The sequence below is a fragment of the Myodes glareolus genome, chromosome 8, assembly GCF_982192425.1.
Source record: "Myodes glareolus chromosome 8, mMyoGla1.1, whole genome shotgun sequence".
NCBI lineage: Eukaryota > Metazoa > Chordata > Mammalia > Rodentia > Cricetidae > Myodes > Myodes glareolus.
Window position 1 is genome coordinate 81,809,038 of NC_142033.1, and position 27,038 is coordinate 81,836,075.

The 27,038-nt window shown below is 47.9% G+C and overlaps 1 protein-coding gene across 3 annotated transcripts in view; it reads right to left on the reverse strand.

The window, feature by feature from the left end:
- The window catches only part of Ddc (dopa decarboxylase), an 88,859-nt gene that overhangs the window by 56,798 nt on the left and 5,023 nt on the right, over positions 1 to 27,038 (reverse strand). The window contains exons 1-4 of one of the 3 annotated variants that reach the window (XM_085692219.2): positions 23,669 to 23,759; positions 12,673 to 12,881; positions 8,443 to 8,556; positions 5,228 to 5,347 (exon numbers count right to left, since the gene is read on the reverse strand). In XM_085692219.2, the coding sequence (XP_085548345.1) occupies positions 5,228 to 5,347; positions 8,443 to 8,556; positions 12,673 to 12,881; positions 23,669 to 23,759 (534 nt within the window). Of the gene's footprint in view, positions 1 to 5,227; positions 5,348 to 8,442; positions 8,557 to 12,672; positions 12,882 to 23,668; positions 23,760 to 27,038 lie in introns of those variants that run through there. The other 2 variants (XM_085692218.2, XM_048435449.3) reach the window with 2 other exon arrangements.

A 27,038-nucleotide genomic window follows, 5' to 3' on the forward strand; every position in this document is an offset into this window, starting at 1 on the left:
AATGATTTAAGAAATAGCAACCAAGTCCAGTGGAAAAAAATAATCTCTGAATTATTGAGATTATGTTGGGCACTGAACCTCAACATGCCATTACAGATCCGTTTCGGGCACACTTGAACATCAAGGTGAGTGGCTCTGTCTCTTTCTGCAAGTGGGAATTTGCTGAGGGAAGAAAGAGAGAGCAATTGTTCTTTGTTAAGAAAGCAGTGGCAGAGCCCAAGCTTCGCGGCGGAGAAGTGGGGAACTGAACAGACCTGAGCTGCATCCAGCTAAGCCCACACACTCGCTGCCTCCTTTACCTGAAACCACTTTTTCCCCCCCCCCCGCGTCTTTGTGTGGTTCACTGATGCCTTTGCTTCAGCCAGACAAAGGTTGCCATGGCGAGCCTGCTCTGAGGTGGGAGGGACCTTTGGGGAGAGTGGATGCTCAAGGCTGCCGATGGCCTGAGCCGAAAGGTCCTTTCATCTTCTAGGTTTTACAAATGTCACCTCACACAGGGTAAGAAATTGGCAGCTTTTCTTCCACAAGAGCTTTCAAACCCAATTAAGAGACCCATTTTGCAGGTCTCATTTGTCCGGCCTCACAATGATGGTGTGCCTTCGACTCAGACACCCACTGCTGCGCCAATGCAAAGCTGTGATTACAGCTCTGAGGGGATCGATAAGGCAGGCTGCCTCACGGGTTGTCACTGGGCTCCCGGCTCTTTAAGGCTACACAAATTACAGACAATCAGCCTCGTGAGCTGAAAAGGGCCAGCTCCCTGCAGCAAACACAAGGAAGTCTGCTTTCCCCCCTCCCCACCCCAAACTAAGTGGGTTGAACTCACAAGGGCTTTGTTGAAGCCTGGTCTGAGAGATGTCAGAATTAGTCCTAACCTAAGGCTGGAACTTCTAAAAATGAGATTGTCTTTAAAGATGGTTTAACCCACGGTAACAATCAAACCTCCACACAATATCATAAGCAAAGAGCCTGGGTAAGCTGGCATTAACACTCTGAATCACCTTTTACACAGTCTTTAATTAGTTTCTGCCTCTTTTTTTTTTCTTTTTGCTATGAAAACTATGGTTGATAATGCAATAAATCCTTATGAGTATTTTTGAGGATTAAAAATTGATTATATAAAGCACAATAAATAGACTTTGTCGTGGTCATTCAATAAACTTAGCTACTTGTAAAATTCTTTGAGAAGTACCAAACTAAAAGATTCACTTTTGGATACTAAAGACTCAAAAAATTAAATCGGCTTCACTGTATGACAAGCGACCCAGAGATGCTTTCTTCTGTGGTTATGCTCTGGTCTTGGTGGAAGACAGACGTGTCGCATGAAGGAAGCTGTTGCTCTTGGAAGACTGTTTGTTGCCCCTTATCCTGAAGACTGTCCTCTGAAATCTTACAAGACTGAAAAGTGCAGTGTGACATGAATAGTTTAGGTAGTATTTACATAAATCGTGACACATCATAAAAAACTGTACAGTAATATTATTCTCCAAAAATATTTGGTCAAGAAGGGGACCAGAATGAGAGGAACAAGAAGGGATAGGTGTTGGGGAAAGGGGGTGGATAAAAATAAAGTATAATACCACATGTATGGAAATGCCATGATGAAGCCCATTGCTTCATTTCCTAACTTAAAGTGTAAATTAAGACAAAGTTTTAGCCGGGTGGTGGCAGCGCACAGTTTTAATCCCAGCGCTAGGGAAGCAGAGGCAGGCGGAGCAGAGGCAGATGAATCTCTGTGAGTCTGAGGCCTGTCTGGTCTATAGGGAGAGTTCCAGAACGGTCAGGGCTACACATAGAAATCCTGTCTTGAAAACCAAAATAAAGGGAAAGAAATAGCTTGGTTTTAAATGCCTGAGGGCCGGTGAGATGGCTAGGCTGCCCTGCAAGCCTGATGACCCCCGTGAAGGTGGAAGGAAACACTGACTTCACAACGTTGTCCTCTGACCTCCCCACAAGGGTCATGACAGGAGTATCCACACACACCCAATACGCACACACACAACGGTAGTAATAATACTAGTGATTAATAATGGTAAACTAAATATTTAAACAGTGAAGCTATAACAAAAGAAAACAGTGTGCAGAAAACGTGTATGTATCGTATCATCTCGATTTATGTAACTCACAAATATAAAGATACTGGGATAAGACCTAGAGAGAATTATACTCTAAAATAGTTGCTGCATTTTCCTGTTTCTCCAATGAGTGCCCATTATCCATAAATACAGAGGGCACAATAATTTTTAAAAGTGAAAAAGTGTAATCAAAGCTGACATTGAAGATAGTAAATTGGCAATGTGGAAAATTACAGAGATACACAGAAAACCATGAGCAATTATTGAAAATATAGAGGAGAAAATGGCCAAAAAAGGGAGGGGGAACTACTTAGAGAGAGAGAGAGAGAGAGAGAGAGAGAGAGAGAGAGAGAGAGAGAGAGAGGAATTATGGAAAAAGGTAGAAAAGGTACTGAGTCTGGAAATTTAAACTCCTGAGAAGCGTGGAGGTGGCCTTCTCACTAACAGGGCAGAGAGACTGCCCCAAGGTAGACAGAAAGCTCGGTCATGAGGAGGGCTTACCAGAGGCTAAGCTCTCAGCCGAGTGTGGCGCTACAGTAAGAGCTTGCTCTGGGGTCAGGCCGACTGTGAAGAATGAGATACTTGCCCAGAAATAAATCAGCCAGAATTCCAGGCCCTGCCTCTGCAGACAGCTCTGCTGGCCTCTGCAGCCCTGACCGGCTGTCTCTTCTCTGGACACTCTGTCTTGATGGTCCTTGTCAAGGACAGCAAGTGGATCTATCCCTGGAAAACCAGGATTTCAGCATCCGAGCCTGGTGAAGTCACCGGGGTTTCACCTAAGTGGAAATGGCTCTGCTTGCATTTCGCAGACTTGTGTGGTAGCCCCTTCTCAAGCTGGAGCAAAACCTGTACAAGGCCTTTTAGCCGAGGAGGTTTGGCTGTGCGGCACAGCCTCTGAAAAGAAGAAAACGGTCCTGAGCAATGATAGTGGGACTTCCCTAGAACATTCCTGCCGCCATTTTTAGTCTGGTCCACAGTCTTCATTTATGTTTCTGTTACAGTACGGCGTATATGTACATTTACTAGAATACTTTTAGATAGGGTCTCGTGTTGGACCAAGCTGGTGTGAACTCACTGAGGGTGACGAGGAACTCCTGATTTTCCCACCTGAACCCCCTCAGCTGTTGGTATTGCTGGCAGTCCCAGCCCACCCAACTCTAGGACTTCATTTTCATCCACTCCCTACTTGCAGGGACTCAGCTATGACCAAGTAACCTAACCGAGGAATGGAAAGCGTGGTTTGAGCCTAGTACCGCTGGCCTGCCCACAGATCTCTGCATCAGAAAGAAGGAGAATTTACATTTTCCAGCCCACTCCCCTTCCCCCCCCCCCCGCCCCCGCCCCCGAGCCCTGCTGAGTTTGACTCCCTCCCTGCCTGCCGGTCGCAAAGGCTAGGAACCCTTTCAGGGCTCTCAGACCGCATCTCCCACCACCAAGATACCAGGCCTCTTTCCCAGGCATGGAGCTTGTTTACCTTTCAAGGGGAAAAGGGACTCTGCTGATGTGATTAACATTAAGAACCCTGACTTGGAAAGATTATCTTGGATTATCGGAGTGGACCCAATCCTATCACATGGGTCCTTAAAAGTGAGGACCCGGTTTCACATCTGCAGTCAGAACAGGACAGGGGAAGAAAGGTCAGTGAGATGGAACACAGCTGCTTCTGGAGGAGATGGGAGTCACAGGCCAAGGAATTCCGGAGGGCTTTAGAGAACTTGAGGAGGTGGGGAAATGGATTTTCCCCTTGGGCTTCTAAGATGACAATCTCGATTTTAGCTCATTAAAACCTAAGTCAGACTTACAGAGCTATAGGAAAATAAATGTGCCTGAAGCCACTAAGCTAGGCCTAGCATCCTTAAAGGAAAAGGTCATACGTTGGAGGTTAAAAAGCATGGTCTTGTTGAAGAGTCTCAGGACTAGAAATCGAGGGCCTTGCTTTCTAGTTTAGTTTGGACACACTAGACATGTGATCTCCCACAAAGACATTCTCCTGTCAGCCCCAGGGTTCTTACCCATAAAATACGTGGGGCCATCACTGCTTGACCTTATACTCAGAGCTTCAGAGAAAACAATATATACATTTAAATCCTTCTTTCTAAACTTAACAATCCCTTCTCAGCATTAAATGAACTTGACATGAGAAAAATACATAAGGGGTGGTGATGAGTTAATGTAGCTCATTGTCTGTGTTACTCTAAATGGTTTTTTTGTTTTTTGTTTTTTGTTTTTGTTTTTTTTTAAAGCTCACATTTGCTGGGGCATGGTGGTACATTCTTTTAATACCGGCCCTTGGGAGACAGAGCAGGTGGATCTCTGAGCTCAAGACCAGCCTGCTCTACATAGTGAGATCCAGGCCAGGGCTACACAGTCCGACCCTGTTTCAAAAAGGGTGGTGGTGTGGGGTGGGGGGAGCATAAATTCCAATCATTCACTCTGAAGATCCTGGTGGAATGGAAAATTCACCACGGCTGTCATTTGCATCTGTTGTGTGCCCTCATGTAAGCCTTACAGTTGTTTGCGTGAATATGGAGAATGAATTAAATGTATGCATAGACGTAGCAAGAGACTTAGGTAAGCTTCTGGCTCGCAGACAAATGGCACCCACGGCCAAGTAGTACATACAGACGTTGAAACGTGGCTACAGCTGTCACTCGTGGTAAAGCCAGGATCCGATGGTGACAGCAAGATTTTAGGTTCTGGAATACACAGACACAAGGTCTATAATCTCCCAGCTAGAATGGTGGGTAAGGTATCAGTTGTCCGGTGCCTCTTTTTCCTCAGTCGTAAAATAGAGCACCTAATTCACAGTACTAGGAGGAGTCAATGTGTCTGGAGAGTGCTTAGGCGTGGTGGCCGGCCATGGATATCCCAACAAAAATATTCGCTGCCTATGTGGTAGCCACTGATCTATCCACCAGAAGGGCCTGTGGAGATAAGTGCTCGCCCACAGCTTGGTGGAAAGCCGCACCAGGATCTAAATCCAGATTCCCATCAAGTCCTTGCAGACCAGGGTGTCCCAGCTTTCCTGTTCTCTGGAAGAAGGCTAAGGGCACAGCTCGAAGCAGCAGGGGCACTGGTTTCTGTTTGCAACTGAGGTCCTTTGTGGAGCCCACACGCCCAGAAGGCCGCCTTCCCCACTTTCCCCACCTTACCTGGATCACTCCTCCCCCTTCACCAGCTCTTCCAGCCAAAAAGGCCTCTGGCAACTCCAGCATCTTCCCCAGCCAGTCCATCATCACTGTCTCCAGCTCTGTGCACGCTGGGCTTGCAGCCTGCGGTGGGGGTGGGGGAAAGTGAGGCCCTACGCCGCCGCCACGGGGCGGCTGGCCTCTGCACAAAACGGTGACACGGGAAAGCCTTGTTTCTTTGGTAACTTTTATTTGATCGATTTGACAAAAATTTCACTTTTGTTTTTGTCTCCCCAAATTTACTCTTGGTGGGGGAATTAATCCCTTGGTCGCCGTTTTTTTTTTTCTTTTTTTTTTTTTTTTTTTTTTTTTTTTTGAGCACGTCTTCCCACATTCCTTTGTTGAAACCTGAGCCCTCTCCGAGAGTCTTGAGAGGTGGGGGATGTTACGGGTCAACCAGCCTGCGTGGCTCCTTGGTCATGAACTGATGGAAAACGGGTCGTCTCAGGAGTGAACCAGATGGAAAAGAGGATGTTCACCCAAATTCTTGTCTGTTTCATGCAAGCCTGCTGCCGGCTGCCATCACACGGCAGGCTTCACTGCCAGATGCCAGTAGCATGTTCTTCACACCCTCAAGTAGACTTCTAATGTTTATAAAGGATTCGGTCTATGGTATTTTGTTCTCCCTCAGCAAATGGATTGAGACAATGCTGTGTTCTCATTTCCCAGAGATCTGAAGGAGCCTTGGGGGTTAGCTCTGCCAAGAGGCCTGGAAGCAGGGCCTGGGCCTGGCAGCACTGACAGAACTTTACAAGGAGGAGATTTCTCTGCTCTTCCTCAACTCCTTCCAGAAAGGACACAGGGAGCCATGGTGGGTAGCTCTCTCCGGGCCCCTTCTGACTTACCTCACTATCCCCATCCCCTCTCCATGACAGAAGGTCTCAGGGTGTAAGCTGAGAACAGTTCTTGGCCACATCAGTCTCCCCATCTCCACCACACACACAGCCATGATTCTTTAAGAACTAACGCTGAAGCAAGGTCCCAGATACTGAGGAATTTGGGGTCGACCCTGACTGAATCCCAGATTAAAATCTCCCAAACTCAGATGGGCCTCCAGTGCCTGAACTCAGTCTCGGGCTTAGCTTCTTTCATTCAGATTGGCGCAAGGAGACTAGCGGTACCCTTGTGAACCTCACTCCGCCATGCCTGACTGCTGTGTACTGTGAGCTTGATCTATCATAGAATCCAGCAAGGTCTACTTGTAGATCGTATGGCTATGAGTGAATTGTAGAATTTCCATGTAGCCAAAGAAATGGGCTACTTCCATCTGCTAGGTAACACCAGACAGGCTACTTGTCCTTTTTTTTCTCTAAAGATTTATTTTATTTATTGTGTATATCATATTCTGCCTACATTCAGGCCGTCAATCCAGAAGAGGGCACCAGATCCCATTACAGATGGTTGTGAGCCACCATGTGGTTGCTGGGAATTGAACTCAGGACCTTTGAAAGAGCAGGCAATGCTCTTAACCACTAAGCCATCTCTCCAGCCCCCGCTACTTGTCTTATGTAGTCTTTTAATTCCCCAGGAACTGGATGTCTGTCCTCTGGCCTCTCGTTGCACACAGAAGGTGATGGTGTACTCTTAGGGCCACGCAAAGGTGAAATGAGTCTCCACTTTCCTTTGGGTCAGTATCTAAGGAGCACAGCGTGGTGACCAGAGTACTCTTGTAGCTACCTGTGCGTCCTGGCATTATGACACATGGGTGACTAAAGGATCCGAGGACTTTCTCCCTGCTGGGCAGATGGTCATCCCCATCCTGCTGGGTTCTACTGCAGCCAGGATAATTCGAACTCCAGGCGTTTCCCGTTATGAACCACAGCTATTAAATAATACAACTTCTGAGACAGGGAGGCGGGCATTTCCTTGTTTAAAGCATAAGAGACCATCCCGGAAGGGCAGATAAATCAGAGGTGGTTGCTGGGTCTCCAGGCAGACATGCAGAAGCAGCAGAGCTATCAGTGAAACCTGCCTCTACAGCATCGAATTTCAAGAAAAGGGTATCCTCAGCCTAGGCCATGTCTGTCCCTAGGAGAAGGAGGCACCAGTTGCCTGACAGAAAAGCAGTGATGACAGGGAGGCCTACTTAACTCTTCCCATAAGCTGAGACTCCCACTTGCTCAGCTCCTGAGGAGCCCAGCTTGAAGGAAAGCAGGTGCCATGTGGTGAAGTAGCCAACTCAGCTGGACTCTGCTGGCTGCTGAGAACCATGAGTTGCCCTTCCTTCCTGCCTCCCAAGTCCTCAGTCAACACTAGTCAATATGAGTGGGCTCTAGTGCACACATAAGGGGGAACACTCTGCATCTAGAGAGTCAAAGATAGTTCTAGGCTTTGGGGAACTCTTCATAGTGTGAGGAGCCCCAGAACCTAAGAGTCAATGGCATCTGCTTTGAATCTCTCCGGAAGCACACAGCTGGGACACAGAGAGCAGGAAGACCTAGGCTGGATACCTTCAGAGTAGGGAACTTTCTAAGTCTTTGCTCCATGTAGGGCAAGACCTCACACAGGGAGGGTTGAAGGGCCTGCAGGCAGCCCTAAGCCTATTTCCAGACACTTTTGCTCTGCCTGCTTGCCCATCAGATAGGCTGGGCAGTAGCCTGGTGGGGGGCAGATGGAATGAAACAGAGGTGGCAGCATTCTCAGACTTGCACAGAAATCTTCTGGTCTTAGGGGAATGTAAGATTCAGCTTTGGGCTGCAGAAACCTTGGATCAAAATCAAGTGCTTATAAAAGCAAAACAAAATAGCCCTGTGCAGAATCTCTTCTCTTCTCTTCTCTTCTCTTCTCTTCTCTTCTCTTCTCTTCTCTTCTCTTCTCTTCTCTTCTCTTCTCTTCTCTTCTCTTCTCCTCTCCTCTCCTCTCCTCTCCTCTCCTCTCCTCTTTCCTTCCCTTCCCTTCCCTTCCCTTCTCTTCCCTTCTCTCTCCTTCCCTCCCCTCCTCTCTTCCCTTCCCCTCCTCTCCTCCTCTCTCCTCTTCTTTCTCCTCCCATCCTCTCTTCCTCTCTCTCTTTCTCTTCCTTCTCCCTCCTCCCTCTCCCACTTCCCCTTCAGAATTTCTCTTCCTTTAGAAACTCCCTTCGGGGAGCCCAGACTCTACTCTCTGCAATGTGGCCCCGTGTATAAAGGGATCACCTCCCCATGCAAGCACAGACCCCACCACAGGGTCTTGGAGATACTCACCCAGGAGAAGCCAATGCAGCCGATAGCCCCACACAGCATGTCTGCAAGCATGGCTGGGTACGAGCTAGCCGTGGGGAAGTAAGCGAAGAAATAGGGGCTGTGCCAGTGTGTTACCTGTGGGGAGACGGAACAGTTACTCTGGGCCAGAGGAGTCAGGCTGCACCCGAGCCAGGCCATGCACACAGAAGACAACTTGGACAAAGTTTATCAAATGTAAACGTCCCACACTTTCCAGCTTCACCTCCTCACCACGGTAGTGGACAGACCCCCTGCTTTGCGTTTGACTGTTTTTGCTAGCCAAGATGAACATGCTGTCTTCACAAAATACCAACTGTCACAACACATGAAGTCTCTAGGCGGCAATGATAGCAACACTGCTTCAGGTTCTTGCTGGGTGCCCTGAGCAGAGCAAGTGCTGCACCAGACATCTGAGGTCCTAGAGTAAAAAGCTTGGCTTTCCCAAAATGGCTTTAGCAAATCCAGTTGCTTTTGTTTATTTTTATTTATTTATCTTTTGGCTTTTAATGCCCGTTTCTTAAAAAGGATTTCTTTAAGGTGGTCCGTTCCCACTGGCAAATCAGCACCCTTAAGCGGAGGAGCTGCTACCTCTGTCTCCCACAACGGCCACTGCCTCCCCTGCCTCCTCTAGCCCAGAGGGAGCGAACAGTTGCTCCATGTCAAGCCTGGATAAGGCGCAGAGGAAAAGCTGAGGTTGAGCAGGGAGGAGATGCACTGAGGTGGTGTTCCTGGGAATCCCAGGGATGATGGAAACCAGGGCAGTGGTGAGGACACACAGACCAGGATTGGTTCATGGGTGGAATCTTCCCCTGCAATGTGCGTGCTACAACCTTTTTGCCAGCCCCAAATGACAGTATTAGGAAGCCTTGGTGAGGGACTTAGGTCATGAGAGTAGGGCCTTCGTGATGGAATTTGGGGCCTTCTAAGAAAAGATCAGACTGACCATAGCTAACAATTCCAGAATCTATGGAGGGCAACGACACTGTATTTTTGTTTGAAAAGTTCCAACACTTCCACCCCACCCCGAACTTTAACCAAACGTGTGTGCTTTTGAGGCACCGACAGCTGTTCTGATTTGTTGCTGGCGAAAGAAATAGTTCCCGCTCCAAAGTTTAAAAGGCTTATACGGCTCTGATTCAAAGATTCTGGAGAAAGGGTCTCCCCCTGACTCCCCAAATCCAGGAACTGGGTTTCTTTCTGCATTGTTAGGCAGCGAGACCATCTCTAGCTTTCTCCTCCAGATTCTAGTCAAGTAAATTCTTCTCGTTCACTGACTATAAAACAAAACTCCGCTGAGCCTTAGAGTCTCTGAAATCAGTGTGAGTTCTGTAAGAAACAGTCACATGAAATCTTCCCTCTGTTATCACCAGATTCCTGTAATGAGGCCGTTAGGCGCAGTCTTAAGCTGACATTCTTTAAAATGATAGATATATTTTTTTTAAAGGATGTGCCTGTCCTGGGGAAGAGATTTCACAAAGTGAACTGGGGGCAGAGACATAAAACAAGCCCTCATTCTTCACCAGGGTCTAAGGAAAGATGATCCCCGAGAGGGGCCCGAGATCCTGTAGCTGTAGAAGCTGGGAGCTCAAATCGCTCCGTGTAAACATTGAGGTAAAGATGAAAGGAAGGGTCTGCAGGAGGCGAGGAGCCTTGGCTGTCAGGAGCAGGAGGAGCTGTTAGGAGGAATAGGCTAAGTGCGGTGGTGGGAGAGGAGAAAGAGGAGAAGACCAGGGAGCTAGGTCCTTATGACTGGAGGGTACAGAGCTGCTTGCGCTAACCTACAGAGCCCTCATCTGAGCCCGACCTCTGGGACTTTGAGAAATGTTGACGTCACCTAGTCCACGTGTTTTCTTATAACATCTGGTTAGGGTCCAACTCTCAAGAATTCCCAAAGCTCCACATATTAGAGGCTTGGTCCCCAAGATGGCACTATCGGGAGGTCGTGAGAGGCCTTTAGATCTTTGGTGATGAGCCCTCAAAGGAGATTGGTGGTCCCCATCTGGTGGTCCCCTCCTCTTTCTCTGGGTTGCTTTCCAGCCATGAGGCCAGTAGATTTCCTCTGCCCTGTGCTTCTGCCATGACGCCCTGGCTCACCACAGGCCATAAGACCATCGAGTCCTGGTTGAACTCCCAAAGCTGTAAGCGAAAATGGACCCTGTCCCTGTGTGTTTGTCGTTTCAGCTGTCACAGGGTCAGAGAGCTGATGAACGTGTTGCCATTCTTCATAGTTTTTGCAACGATGTAAACACGTCTTTTCTCAGTAAAACCGCATATTAGACATTTACCGGCCAATATGTGGCACGAGGAACTCTGATTATGATTATGAAGATAACCAACCAGGATAGCTCATTAAAAACTGGAAGATTCCAGTAAGGCGCATTACATGCCTGTCTCCAGGCCTGGGTGTGGGACAGAGCCAGAGGGGGATTTAAAAAAAAAAAAAAGTGAGAGTGAAGGAAAATCAGGGTTAGCAAGAACAGGAAGGGGGAGGGAGGGAGGGGGTAGGGAGGGGAGAGGCTGACAGTGAGTCTCAGAGGCTCTGGAGAACTTCACAGGCTGAGTGATGTGTTCAGCAGAGCAGGAGTGGGGCCCATGAGGCTTTAGAAAGAAAAAAGAAAGAGAGAGGAGAGAGAGAGGGGAAAAAAAAGAATGTTCAGATAAAAACCAAAACATCTGTAGTGGTAACGTGCTTGTCTTCATGGAAATGCCTTGAGAAAGTGGAACTTGCAAGGGGCCAACAGAGGAAGAGGCCAAAGACTGCACAAACGCACCAGGCCAGAGGGTGCAGCTGGAGCCCAAGACCTCAGTTTCTTCCAGGTACCCGGAGGGCTCCACGCTGCCTGCGGCTCTCTCTCCTCACTACCCGGGGCTTGGAAAGGCCAGGGTGATTCTTGACTGGAAGGGACACTCCTCTGCCTTGCTCTCTATGACTAGCCAGAGCAAGCGGACTGAATAGTCCCACGCCGGCTCTGTACAACCCAGAATTTTTGTGTAGCTGCGGGTCAAGCACAGGGCTAGCACCAGGCTGCCCGAAACTGTCACCCAGGGAGCTAAGTCCAGAGCACTCTTGCTCTGCCCAGTAAACACTCCTACAGAGCGCAGACCCCTGCAGGGAGACTGCACATTTTTGCCAACACCACGCTTCTGTATTCCCCCGTGGTCTGACATTTGACTGTACCTCCCTGCACGGGTTTTGTGCTGACTGGCTTAGCTTATTTGTTCAACTTGTAGGCCAGAGCCAGAATTTTTAATTTTACTCAGAGAACAAATGGCAGGGGAAATCTCCTGAAGACGGAACTTGACAGGGGCTGTGAGAGGTGTTCTGGAACAGAGGCGCAGAGGCTGAAGACTAGCTGCCTCCCCAGAGCCTCTGTCTTCTGTCTGAAAACAGGAGTGAGCACCCGCTATCCCGGCTCCCCCTCCCCCCCCGCCCTGCAGATCACGTGTCTGTTTCTCATTCTCCTTATAGCTGTGCCGCAGCCACCTAAGTGCTGGGGAAGGGGGCAGAGGCCCAGCTCAGACTTTACACGTGATTTGGTGATCAGGGTCAGACCCACTTGGTCAGAATCATGTTAATGAATAGGCTTTTAGGTAAATTGCTTGATGGGTAAAGCAGTACTGTGGAGACTTACCACTGAGGTTCGCTGCAGCCCTTTGATCCCTCTCTATCAGGGAGGCTCAGCCATTCTATGGCCTTGGGCAGAAGCAGTGGACACAGCCCGCCCGTGCCTAACCAAAATGAAGAAAGCATTCCCTCGGTACATGAAAGTACCTTTGGACAGACTTAAGAATGCTACAAGTGTCTTTATTTAGGATAATTAATTAAACTATTTGCAATCAACCACCAGAATTTTTTTTTTTTTTTTTTTTTTTTTTTTTTTTTTTTTTTTTTTTTTTTTTTTTGCCATCATAGAATAACGAGGAACCAAGCATGGTGAAGCAAGTACAGAGTTGTGGGGGCCTTGGGAGAAAACCCTCACTCTACCTTTGGAGCCCATGTAATTTGGATCTATCATTGACTAGCCCACGAGAGCTTCTTGGACCACTAACTTCTCTAAATCTCAGTTGTCTTAGTTGACACTGGAAAAAAAAAGGTAGGCGTTTCTCTTTAACCTCTCTGCTTTGGTGACCCCATGACACCGGAACTGTAGCTTCCAGTCGTGCTATATTGGCATAAACCCAGCCCTCCTCTGACCTCATAGACATACTCACCCCTGGCATGATTATCTTCTCAATATCTTTGATTATGTCTTCATATGCTTCTGGTTCCTGGGGGGCAGCGGTGGGGATTAGGGGCCGAAGGTAGCCAGGCTCCACGTCAGGGTACACTGGGCGCCTCTCAATGCCTTCCAGATAGTCAGCTATGTAATCCACCATCTCCTTCCCTCTCCTCCGGAATTCGCTCGAATCCATGTTGAAAACTGAGAAGAGAAATCAACCCACAAAACTTTAAGTCTCTGAACCAGAGACCACTCAGCTGCCCTTGCTTTATTCCACGTCTAGATGAGACAGACAGGCCACCGGATCCACCCAGGGCAGCACAATGCCCATCCCACACCACACAAGACACCCAGGGAAGACTTCACAAGCACCTTCATCATTTTATTTATTTTTATTTCAGTAAAATGCGAGAAGCACACATTCATGGATCCGTCCAAGTTGAAGGACCAACACTGGCCCACATCCTGCCGGTACCCTTTGTTACCATGTGAAAGAGCCTTGCAGTTTGAGGCCCCCAACCCCCACTCTCATCCGCTGAGATGAAGATAATAATGCCAGCCCCTGAGGAGTGGGTGAGGGCATGATCACTGTGTGAGCTCAGCCCGGAGCCCAGGACAGCACAGCCCTGGCCAAAGTTAGAGATGTCTTTTCCTGGCACCTCACGTCCTGGGGACCCGCACCCTTGCCTACAGTCTGCTTTTCAGAATGGTGCCTTCTTCACATCCCCCACGCCACACACACAGGCAACTATCACCAACACCGCAACAACCTGAGCGACGCTGGCGACCACAGCTATTTTCTCCATGGGACTTACTGCAGCTTGCTAGGGCTGAGGAGCGTGTCATTATATTTTGGCAGTATCTTTTGAGTGTCATTTTAGACAGTAAAGTCACTAAGAAGAACAATAACAACCTAAAGGATGACGTCCAAACAGATCGTGAAAAGAAAAAAAAAAAAGAGGACTCGTATGTACATCACAGGAGCTCAAACACCAGGCAGAGTAGAGCCTTGTCCAGCCTCAGAGGGGTTGTGTGCTTCTGATGATTCACACACTTCCCCAGCTCTGCACTTGCTCACGAAGGGATAGTGAGTCTTAACCGAGGATTCAGATACAAGTTTAGCAAGCAGGAGAATCGGAACATCTGGAATTGATGTACACTATAAACCAAACGTATTTGCAAAACAAGAAAGACGGACAACCCCCTAGAATCCTATCATCCCCAATTGTAACATGTGTCTTTCCTGAATAGTTCCTAAATTTGTGAGAGACAATTGAATGCTAAACAAAGGATACATTTCTAAATCCCTCCCTTAGTCCAGAGCTTTGTAATTGAAGATGGATTTTCCATCAGAATAAGTACTGGGGATGAGTCAAATCCATTGTGATTAGCAATGGGGCTGACCTTCATGTCATGTTCCCAGCACTTCCCCATGCTCCCCATTGTCTGGGATGGGAGGGGGGGTTGGACAGATTTTTGTGATGTTAAATGCGTTAGAAATGATTCATCAGACACTTTTTTAAAATGGGAAGACAGACTTTTTATTCAAGAGTATTGCATAGGGGAAAGAGTTTGACCTCAACTTTGAAACACCAGGAACAGATGGGGAATTGTCGCCAAAGGGGGATTACTCAGGGCTCTCCAGAGGAGCGAAACCCACCATATACATATACTTCTAACTACAAAAGGGAGTTTATTGGATTGACTCACATGCTTAGAGGCTGTTTATTTCCACAATGGCTGTCAGCAAACTGGAGGGAGGTTTGGAGAAACCAGTTGCCACTTAAGTCCAGGGAGCCTCGGGACAGGAGAGACCAATGATGCAGTCCCAGTCAGAGGTCAAGGCCCTGAAGGGGCTTCAGGGAGTCATTGGGTGCTGGGACTTACTGAGAGGCCGAAGAAGCTGCAGCCGCATGTCCCAGGTCACGGGAACTGCAAAAGTCTATGCCTGCAGGGAGAGAGCAGTGGGGCTTCCTCCTTCTGCCTTTCTTCTGCCTTTCGATGCATCTAACCCAGCCGATTGGTGCTGCTCAGACTCAAAGCGAGTCTCCCTCAGTTCACTGATCACTTCTAAGGTTTTCTGGTAATGCCTTTTCAGAAGAACCAAGAAATGGGCTTCCCCAATTTCTCAGGTATCTCTAACTCCAACCAAATAACAAGCAAGGACAATCATGACAGCAGCTGGTAAAAACCAGTGGGTAAGAAAAATTACTGAGAACGTGGGAGTTAGTGTTGGGGCTGGGAGGTAGCACGCTGGATCAGATACCAAGGGTGGAAAGAGACGAATCTGATAAGATACTAGCAATATCCACCTAGTAGATTTAGCTGAGCTTCTTTGTCAAACTAGGCTTACAGTGACTAAGGTTGTGTTCCGGCGGTAGCTGGTTTCCAGGGACAACCTGCCTGATCAGGATTTTCCTACCTCCAGTGTCCTCTCCTAAAGGGACAACACACAGGTACAGACAACCCCCATGTCAGAGTTATCGTTTGGGCGAACATTTCAGTCATGAGTGCTTGGCAGCTGATGGTGCATAAGATAAGATTTAAATTATAGCAACAGCAAGTGCTAAACTAGCAACAAGAGGGAAACCATTCCGATAAATGTATTTCAGCTGTGTGACTTCTACACACTGTGACTGGGCTATAGTCAGATCTTGCGTCTCCATTGAGGAGTATTATATCATTACCTGCTTCCCGTTCTGTTAGTGAGAAGGTGTGTGTGTGTGTCTGTGTGTGTCTGTGTGTGGTGGGGGTGGAGGGCAGGGGGTTGGGGGTGGGTTTCGGGGTTGATGCTCAGGGTTAAGGGCTGACCTGCTCAGACTCAGGCCCTGACTTGGCTATACACTAACACACTACATGAGTTGCTGACGCACTAAGTGAAAAATTTCTGTGCCCCCATAAGCCTTTCCGCCAACGCAATAATCCAAATCAGACCAAATCAAACCGAATTAGAAAAAGCCCAGGTTTAATGAATACAAATGCTCCCGGGTGGCTTTCCAGCTCCTCAGAGAGGAGATGGGAAAGGAAGATCAGACAACCGCTCATTTGTTCTCTGGGGGACAGTTTAAATACCCTGCGGGTGTGGTCTTGAGCATCTCTGGGGAGGGGTCATCATTTGGCGGGGCTTTCTCTGTGGTGAAGTCTGAACTGAGGCAACTCCGAGGGAGAGGGGACTTGGGGTGGAGCCTCCACCAGAACACTAACCCCTGTTTTCTTTAACTGAAAACAAAAATTAAGATAATGATAGTACCGCCATAAGAATTTCATTGTGAATACTCAAGAAACACATAGCAATAGCTTTGAACAGTGGTACAAAATAATCACTCAGGAACTGTCAGCCATAGTAGTGCCCCATTGTTTGCCTTTTCATTTTCTGAGGTTTCAGTTACTTGCAGTCAACTGCAATCCGAAAATGTTAAATGAAAAATAGGTGAAATTTTAAAACTGTACATCGTTCTGAATAACGGAATGGCATCTGGGGCCTTCCTGCTCCATGTCACCCAGGACAGGAGCCTTCCCTTAGCACCGTGTTTCTCCACTGCACATACTACCAGCCTGTTAGCCGCTTGGTAGTTATCAGACTGACTGTCACAACATAGCAGTTCTTTCATTCAAGCGGGCCTCGCGCTAACACAGTAGCTGCTTTGTTGCAAATTAGGAACCCTTAACTTCTCTCTGTGCCTCATTTATTAAGTGAGCTTCATCCCAGGTGTGTGTGCACAGGATACATTTCTGTCCTGAGTTTCGGGTAGCCCCAGGAGGTCTTGAGCTGTATGTCTCTGTGAGTGACAGGCAACTACTGTTGAAGCTTTTCCTTACGACTCCAAATCCTACCTCCGCTTCTCTGTTCCTGCACATTTTTGTTTTACGTTAGAAAATCCTAAAAGTAGAAAACATTTATTTTTTTAAATCATTTCTTTAGGACAGATTTTTCTAGAGATATATGGCTTTGGTGTTTTTAAATTATACTGCCAAATTTCTCTGAACACATGGCTTTATCAAGTTACTCTTCTAATGGGGTGTGCGGTACAGTCTCTGAGGTTAATTTTAAACTTTACCCGTCTCATAACCATGAATGGTTCTCTTTTAATGTTGACTATTAAAATCAAATAGTGTTCTGATGTTTCTTTGACATTTGGGTTTTTTCATTTATGAATTGCTTATTCATTATATTTTTTCCACATGGATATTAGGTATTTTTTTTATTTAATTGCAAGGATCCTAACATATTAAAACTTCTACCTTCGTATCTGTGATATGTTTTATGACATTTTCCTCCTTTAGGCCTGTTCTAATTTGGGATGATGACTTGCAAGAGTCAGAATAAAGAGGCCTTATAAGATCTTTAATTTTTTTTATGGCAAAAATCTCACATATTTCCCTTTATGATTTAGAACTTGCATGTGATTTTTATAACTGCCTAAAAGGGACCATTTTTTGCAGTCTCTGTCCTACCAAGGGGGGAGTGCATGTGTTGCAGGAAGCTGAAGTCTCGAAAAGAGAAGCCGTACAAAGTCATGAGAGCCCCTCAGCCTCTCAGAAAAGCAGCAGCCGAGCCTTTCTACAGGGAATAAGAGAGTTTTATGGACAAAGCAGGATGTGCCAGGGAGAAAACAAACAAGCACGCCCCAACTCACTAAGAAAGGAAATATTCCTAGTCAAACTGTAATATAATACCTGGTTATTCTTTTCAAACCATCTTGTCATTTATTTGAAGATTATTTCCCACTGAAACCTTTACAGAAGGTACTTAGGGCACAGCCTCAAGAGACTCGCATGCTCATTTTGGAGCTGTCTGATATTCATGGCTCCAAGTTGGGCAAATATTAGCTGGAAGATGTAGACTGTGATAAGGGCAATGGCCTATGCTTCTCCAGACCCCTGAAAGGGTTTCTGTTGACACAACCTGATCTGTCTCGGCAGCAGCTGCACTGCATGGGTTTTGCATGGAGCCCCTGTCATCGTTGGTGCATGTGTGGTGAGCCAGCCACCTCCCTGGATGTTTTATTATACCAGTGACAGTCAACACAACTCCATACCCATGGGCGTCAGGAATATATGAACTCCCCCTGAACTCTCGCAGGCCCCCCCAGTCAACCCTCCATTAAGAAGTTGTTATTATTATTGTTGCAACTTGCCGTTCTACTACTGCCCTTTGGTAACTGAGAATGAATGAATGAATGAATAAATGAATGAATCAGTTGGGCCTTCTAAATATTTTATTTCTGTTCTATTCTATATTGGATTCTACCCTGCTTTTGTGACAACTTCAATACCAGGTCAGCACGTCTCTGGTAGAGTTACAGCTACTAAAGTGAGACCTACAACCACAGCCTCATCTGGCCTTCAGTTTGGACAATTTTCACTATGCTCAGGCTGTAGAGTCTACTCTCTGCAATTTGACTTACTGGAGTTCTCTGCCACAGCCATTTTCTCAGAGCTCCATCCAGGGCCCTGTTGACATTCTTACAAGTTGTCAGGGATAGCATAGGAATTCTGCTTCCATGGGACCTCGGTGAAGAATTTTGGCTGCAAACCTGAAGCTCACGTCCTACCACGGTGTATTCCAAGGAGTGAGCTCCTGTGTGTTCAGGGAAGGACAGCAGAGTTCCGAGCACCCATGAGTACATAGTCTTGCCTAGCATTTCACATTTTCCACACTTCTACCCAAGACCATAACGAAGTTTCTAGCCACGAGAAATCTCTCACAATCTGAAGAATGACTCTCTGACGCTTTACCTCACAACAGCAACAAAACGCCCCGTCCCCTGAGCCTTTTTCAAGTCTTAAGATGCTGGCGAAGAGGCATGTTTCTAAAGGAACGTTTGGTGAGTACTTTCACTAGTGACTGTGTTGCACAGGAACACAGTCAAAGTTGGCTCAAGAGCAGCTTTGGTATGCACCAGTGTCAGGCGACCCAAGGTCAAGGGTACTTCTTTAGTTCCCATGAAGCCTTCAACCTTCAACCTTTCTAAGGTTTCCTGTCAGCTCCTGCAAAGGCAAACAGGCATGAAAGCACCACCAGGAGAGCCGTCGGCAGGATGAAAAGAGGGCACATGCTGAGTGCCTGCTGCACAGTCCACACTCAGGAAAAAACTTTTATTAGTAATCAGGCAAGTATTGTGCAGAGGAAGGGGGGACATGTGGGAATGCTTTCCTCCCCTCTCCTCTCCTCTCTTCTCCCCTCTCCTCTCCTCTCCTCTCCTCTCCTCTCCTCTCCTCTCCTCTCCTCTCCTCTCCTCTCCCCTTACCTCCTCTCCTTTCCTTCCTTCCCTTCCTCTATCTTCCCCTCCTCTCTTCTCCCCTCTCCTCTCCTCTCCTCTCCTCCCCTCTCCTCTCCTCTCCTCTCCCCTTACCTCCTCTCCTTTCCTTCCTTCCCTTCCTCTATCTTCCCCTCCTCTCTCCGCTCCTCTCCCCTCCCTTCTTCTCCCCTCTCCTATTTTCCCTACCCCTCTCCTCTCTTATTCTCTCCTCTCCCCTGTCCTCCCCTACCTTCCCCTCCTCTCCTCTCCTTCCCCCTTACCTTCTGCATCCCAGGCTAGATTGGGACTCACTTCCGTAGCCCAGGGTTGACCTTGTCCTTCTGCTCTTCCTGCCTCCACTTCCCAAGTTCACAGACCACAGCCTATTATACAATACGCTAGACAAAACATTCTAGTGTTTTAAGTCGAAGGAAAACCACTGAGCAGAAGTGCCGTGTCTTCTGGCTTTAGAGGTTATCTCACTGCGTTTCTGCCCTGCAGCTCACAAACTTCCCTTTATGGGACGGAAAACCTGCTGTTCTACAGCCACCATTTTCTTTCCAGTCTTGAGAAGAGGGCTTCACTAAGCACAGATGTTCTAAAATTCAGAGCACGGGAATATGGAGCCAGAACTCACGTCTCTGCTGGTTTGGGTCTTTCTGTGAGTGACCTGTGTTTCTGGCCACTGGTGATGTAGGAAGCAAAGAGGGAAGAAAAAAATCATTGTCCCAGAGTCTCCTTCACAGGCATGATCCCAGTGACCCCGCCCACTAGGGGGCCTTGTCACCTGCCAATAACTCCACGCTGCGGTCCAGTGTAACGAGTGGATGTTGACTGGATGCTCCGCTGTTGCAGAGAGCTTTGTCAGGATTCTTAACAATAAGGGTGAGGCACGGAGAGGCTGACTGCTAGCAAGGTCATGTTTCAGCTGACCTCTTGCTACCACTGGACTCAAACCCAGAGCATCCTAGCAGCTGTTGCAAATGCCCCTTCCTTGACAATCCCTAGAAAAGTGACCTAAAAGAACATCAGAACCTGATGCCCAACCATTTCCTGAGCCTCAGGGACAGTCATGATTCCCAAATGCCTCTCAGGGCACCTAGCATTGGAGCTTCCAAGGTGTCTTAGTTGGTGAGAGGCCATGCTCGTCACAAAGGGAAGCGAGAAGTTTGTGGGCTTGGGTAGCACTCATTGAAATGTAGCCATGGTCAGGCCCTTACTTGGGTCCGCTTGTGCTATTGCAGAAGAACATGGCAAACCAGGTGGCTTGCACTGCCCAAACAGTGGTTTGGCCAAGTTGCAGAAGTTAGGATTCTGAAATCATGTTCGCTTTCTGGTGAGGTGCCTCTCCTGGGCTCACACTACTGACTTCTGAGTTCTCCTTGGACAAAGGAACAGGGGCTCACTTTAGGACCTCTGCAAGGGTGTCCTTGCCATCTCCCAGACTGCATCCTTTTGACCAGAGTCCCTCATAAGGCTTCACTTCCTTATACCATCAGGTCCTATGGTAAAACTTGAACATAGGCGCATGGACGATAAAGGTCACAGTCCTTGGAACTCTGCTTCCAATCTGAGAAACATCCACACTCCCCAACTCCACACAGAACTCTAATGATGGCACAAGGTGCTCAAAGCCTGCCAGTGTGTTCTGCCCTTGCCCTTTTGCACACGTGACAAGGGCCACTATTTCTTTCTCATTTCCTGTTTCATAACAACCGTGCTGCGTCTAAGCATTTCCCAGGCTGACAATGCATGGAGTTTAATGATTTTCAGCCACGTTCTCGCGGGGAAATACTGTTTCTAATCATATCTCTGTCACCATACTGTGTGATGCAAGTTAGAGAAACCTAGAAAAATTCATTGCATTTGTGACTTTATAAAAGCAAAAAGAGACTATTTGGGACAAAGACACAGCCTTTTTTTTTTCTTTTGCATTTTTTACACTTTACAATTTGCTTTCTCCACACGTCGGTGTGCAAAAGCGGAACACAACCAGCACTGAGACCTCAAAATGCCTTTACCCTCATTCATCCCCACTGAGGAGCAGGCATCTGATGTAAGGGATGGGACTGCCAAGGGTCAGGCGGGGTGACTGAAGCACCGCGGGGCAGGTGACACCATCAAGGGTGTCCTGGAAGGACATGAGCTCCTCCTGTAACGCACGGAACGGGTGTGAGCTGTACAATTCCTTTTGCATATTACTTAATTCTTCCTAGGAAACCAGCAACACCACAGAAAGCTTAGCTCGACATAAGAACAACCCAAACCCGCATCTCAATTAGCTTTTCTCATCCACCCAAATTTCAAATAAAAGACATCAAAGTCTTCCTGCTTTTACTCACGTGAGCTACTTTTTAAGATTTACCCAAGAAGCATCAGGTGATCTTCATTGACAACTCCCTCCTCCCCTCCTGTTTTATGTGACAGCACCCCCAAGAGTTCTTTGCAGAAGGAATGCTCCTCCCCCTGCTCTGTGTTTTCCCCTCGATTCACCCCCCCTTTTATTTTTTTTTTTTTGCTTTTGACCTTGAAGTCACATCAGTCGTTGATGAAAGATCACAGGCCACTTGCCTTTTCTATAGGCCAGAGACTCCTCTGACCGTGTTCCAGCGGCTGCCTCTTGGTAATTGTCTCATATTGGTTTATTGTCTTTGCAAACACAGACACCTGGCATGGTGAGTCTATTTGGTGCCCTTTGGTACCCGCTTCTGGTAGTCTCAATTTTCTCTCACGAATGAGGTCAGTGGTAAACACTGACTTCTCCGTCCCTCATTATCCCTTGTCTTGCACAGTTGCTGGCCTGCCACCGTGTTGCTAAGAACCCTGTATTTCAGGCTCTCCCGCATTCGGTTCTGGGAATACATTGACATTTGGTTGTCACATTCTATTGTCCGAGAAACCAAACAAGTCAGTATTTCTTAACCTTCTGCTAAGCGCATGATATTCACAGTCCCTTATTTAATACCCAGTAACCCTGTAAGGTGAGGATTATTACAACTGCTATTACCAAAGTCACACAGCCAGCAGGAGGGTGCTGTCCTCTTGCCTTCTGAAACCGGCCTCTCCCCTGTCAGCCCTTGGTCTGGACATTCCACACTCCCTGAAGGCTGAGAAACACAGGTGAACCCCGACAAGGTCTCCTGCCAGGACTGACCCCAAGTACAACTGCAGGGGTGCCTGCTTATGCCACTGGGGTCTTGCTTCTCCCCACACATTGGAGATCAGAAGAGAACCTTCAGCAAGAGGGCTGAGTCACCATGCTGCCCACCCTCCTGGGTGCATCTCCATGGGAACGGGCTGGACTAACCCTGTTGTCCTTCGTTTCCTCCATTTGTACACGGGTTCTACAGAACAGTGACATTACCTCCTCTTTAGAATTAAAACAGCAGCTGGCTTGCCTACACCTGCAACAGATCAAAAGGGGCTTGTACACATGGACCTAGCTCCCCAGTGAGGCAAACCCAGTTCCTTCCCACCTCATGTCGTTCAGGCAGTGGAATTTTAACCTTCCTTATGAACTTGCTCTACTTGCTTTAGAGGTATATCTGTGCCCCCTGAGGGTCTTCCTGCCAAAATGCCTATCAAGGGGCGAGAACATCAGGATTTGTTCTAAAATGCCGGTGTGCATTGCTTCCCTGGCACTTCCTTAAACCAGACCTAAGATGAGTTTGTAAAAGTTCAGGGTAGAGCCTTCATGGTAATCAATAGCTCCAAGAGCAGGAAAAAGATGGAAGCAGATCCCTGGACATTTCTTTGGCTGTGTGGAGGCTTAGAGAAGAATTCCATTTTCTTTATCTTATTAGTACAGCCCCTGTGTGGAGGCCCACACACCATGTGCCCAGGGGAGAGGAAAGGACGCTGCCACAGATGACAAGGCCTTATCTCTCTGCGGACATCCATCCAGATACCCCTCCCTGGTTAGTTCTTCATTGTCCTGAGATATCCTGATCCAGGACTCTGCAGGCTGTGGCCGAGCTTGGGGTGACCCTGAATGAAGTCTGCTTCCCTCGGGCACCCCTGAAAGTTCCAAAGGCGCCCAGCTTTCCTGAGATTGTCACTTTTGCTTTGATCCTGTTTTGGAGGGGAAACACGGTGTTTCCAAATAAGAACTTGTGTGTGTATAAGGAGGAGAACTGGAAGCCTTTGGCGGGGATGGGAATAAAAAGGCAAGTAAGAAGAAAACCCAGGTAACCTGACTGACGTTGCCTTGGAAACTGGAGCTAAGAGGATGCAGAGGGCAGAGAGGATGCACCTTTCCAGGGTGGTCGCCTTGCTCCTTTACAACAGAGCTCCCAGATACTGTGCGTCCATTGCGTGGCCAGCCCTTTAAGAGCAAGGTTACTGCAACTTGTGGGAGGCTGTTGTTAGTTCTCCTTCACCAGCAAAGCGCACCCAGGTCTGTGACCCTCAAGCTGCCTCCTCACTTTCATCCCACAGGGATAGGAGTCTCCTGAAAACCAGTCCACACGCTTGCTACAATTCTCCCCTGGACTCATATAGAAACTCATATGATTCCAAATAGGCAGGCAGAGGCTGGTACCTAATTTCTCAGAAAGTTCCCTTAGCAGTCCTGCCACCTGCGATGTCAGATGCCTAAGCCTTCTCAGCCAGCAGTATCTCTGTCCCTAGAAAGATGCCATGACCAAAATCAACCACAGACGCCCACTCCGGCCCCAGGGTCGTTGTCTGGCAGAAATAGGTGCTGGGGTCTGACCCTGAGCCATGTAGACAAAGGGCTGTACTCACAGGCAGCTGGAGTCGCCTCCTCTCTATTCGCTCTCTTGCTCTCTCTCTCTCCTTGGTGACAGTTAAAAGGCACAGAGGATGCGATTGCCATTTATGTAGACAAAGTGTCCGCCTCCCGAAGCCAATCAGCAGCTTTCTCCGCATTATTTACCCAGAGCCTCTCCTGTTCCTCTCTCTGTGTTCCTCCTGCTTCACAGGATGGAGCCCAGCAGGGCAGAGAGGGAACAATGGGACCTAGAGAGAGGCCCAGGAGAGGTGGGTCCTGGGTTCCCTGTCGCTGTGTGGGACCCAGACTAGGGACCAGTGTTCCTGGAGACTCCTAGCAACTCAAACCCTAGGCTCCATTCTAGGGGATAGCCTGACTCAGACCCTCCTTCATCCATGGGCACCACTGGAATGCTGCCTGACACAGGGGTTGTCAGGGACTAAGAGTGCCAAATCTAAATCCCACTCAATTCCTTCAATGAACAGTACTGGTTCCTTTGACCAATCACCATCCAAACTATGTTGGGCTCTGTACACTTATGTTTAGTGTGTAGGAGTGAGAAGAGGCAGACCTTACAGCCTGCTAATCAGTGGGACTTAAGGGTCTGAATTTCGTTTCTTTGTAAGGGTTACACATCACCATATTATTCTAGGCCAGGAGCCTGGGCCATGCAGATAAGGAAAAGGTGGAAGAAGAGTCATTCTGAACAGTATCACCATTCAGAAGTTTCTATGAGAAGCACAGATACACATGCATAGAGAACACACATGTGCATAGAGAATACATGTATGCTCAGAGAATACACATCCAGAGATATGCACACACAGAGAGAGCAGAGGACACATATATGCATAGAGGGTACCCACACGTTTACAAAGGTCACACTTATGCACATACTAAACATACACATCAATAGAGTATACACACAGTCAGGGAGAGCAGACACATGAGAGAACAAACACACACAATTAGCACACATGTATGCATACAGGGTACCCGCATGTGTACACAGGAGGCACACATGCATAAAGTGTACACATACTAACAGCGAACACATCCATCGGCACAGAGAGCACATATATGCATAGACAATACACACATGTAGAGAGAGCACACTCATGTTTAGAAGGTATCCACACATTTACAAAGGTCACATACCTATAAACAGAGAACATATATACACATGTACAGAGAGCACACACACAGGGGCACATGTAAATGTGCATGCATGTGTGTACACACACCAGTACAAATGTATACATGCAGTCACTATGCTCATGCATGTGTACACATAAAAGGGACTAATGTGTGTGCAGGTATATGCACACACTGACATATACACATATATACAGTTGCACATATAACACACATGCACCATGTTCAGGGTCTGTATACAGTCCAGAATCAGGAATTCTCCAAGGAGAACTGATCATCCGTGGTGTGGCCCCAGCAGGATCTCTTCACAGACACCTTTGGGACAGAGGCAGTGGCTTCCAGGACAGCAGAATGTACAAGAGGCGAGGGTGATGTAGCAGGGGGAGCCAGCACATGGTTATTGGCCATGGTTGAGGAATCCTGACCCTCAGCGCAAGCTGCTCCCTCTACTACTGGTGCAGACGGCAGACATGCCCACAATGGTGGATGTAAGGAGATTAGGTTGATCTGCACAGATGGAGCTCCCCAGCACCTGGTACCATCATCAGTGGAGCCTAGCTGACCGGGCAGGAGACTGGCAGCGCCACCCACCCCCTGGTTACCGAGACTATTGGAGAAAGCCACAGTGAGGTGGGAAAGGCTGTCTCCAAGTTGAACAGATATCCTCAGAAGGATCCTTCCCCAGCTCAGTCTCTCTGTTGACCATATTGTTATGAGGAAGAGGAATCCCTGATCAGGGAGGGCTGGCCAGGAGCAAGGGGACAGGAAAGATGACTACACACACTGGATTCTAGGAAGATCAGACCCTTGGGAAGACACAGAACTCTACCTATAGCAGGGTCCTGGGGAAAACTGGCTGCATATAAGAAGCCTGTGACCCTGAGCACAAGAGTCTGGAGATGATGTCCGTGGGCAAAGGGAAATCCTCTGTTTAATGGAGACTTTCCCTGGTAGCACTTGGCATTTTAAGGCTTCTATTCTAGATTTTTCGTGTAGATTCCCTGAGCCTCACAACACCTTTCTCTACCAGATCCAACTTATAGATGGGGAAATAACCTCAGAGAGGTCAGAGTACTTGCTGAAGATTACAGAGTTGCAGACCTGTGAGGAAATAGGCATTTTAACCTCCTTTAAATGTATGGAAGCATTACCCCAATATCATCATCATCATCATCATTTGGGCGAGGGGTTCAAGACAGGGTTTCTCTGTATAGCCTTGACTGTCCTGAAACTCACTCTATAGACCAGGCTGGCCTCAAACACACAGAGATCTGCCTGCCTCTGCCTCCCGAGTGCTGGAATTAAAGGTGTGCGCCACCACTGCCCGGCTTACCCTGACATTATATAAAATGTTTCTATTCTTAAAAATCAATCAACAGTGCCAGGTGGTAGCAGCTGCATATGTTTTTAATCCCAGCGTTTGGGAGGCAGAGGCAGGTGAATTTCTGTGAGTTCGAGGCCAGCCTGGTCTACAGAGTGAGTTCCAGGACAGTCAAGGCTACACAGAGAAACCCTGTCTTGACCCCCGCCCCCCCCCCCCCCCACACAAATAAGATGGGCGATGGCAAAGCCTGGGAAGAGGACGGGGACATCCAGACAGCACAGGGACCATGCTTGTGTGCTTGAAGGGCATGTGGGCCTTCAGATGTTGGAAGCAGAATGTGACCGTGTCTCAGGTTCATGTGTAGAAACTCCCTGAGCAACTCTCAGGGAGAAAACCGGAGGTTGGACAGGCAGGAATGAGAGCACCCAGAGATGTAAGACTTATTAAAAAAGAGTAGAATGGAAAAGACCCGAGGCAGCCTGGGAAGGGCCTGAGGTATGCAGTCTGACCAGCAGGCCGCAGGTCCTGTGCTGAAATTTGCTCTGACCACCTGTGAGAGGGAGAGTTGCACTTTTTGCACCACAGTGAAGCGGATAGATCAACATTTACAACAGAAGCAAACCAAGAGGAACGGAGCCAACAAAAGCCGGCAGAAACTCTGCTGGGCTGTGGAGAAACACACAGGAAGGTGAGACTAAATGGAAACAAACCGGTGCTGAATAGGAACCGCCAAGGTTATAAATACTTGAATTCTTCTCTAACAGGCGAACAGTCTCAGTGCCACCGTAATAAAAATCCAACACATGTCTCGGGCTCTGAAATAGAAGTGGAAAAGCGGAAGTCTAAGAAAGGCCAGTGGAGTTCTGAGAAGGAAGCTCCCGATGGCAGCAAGGTGGGGGCTGGGG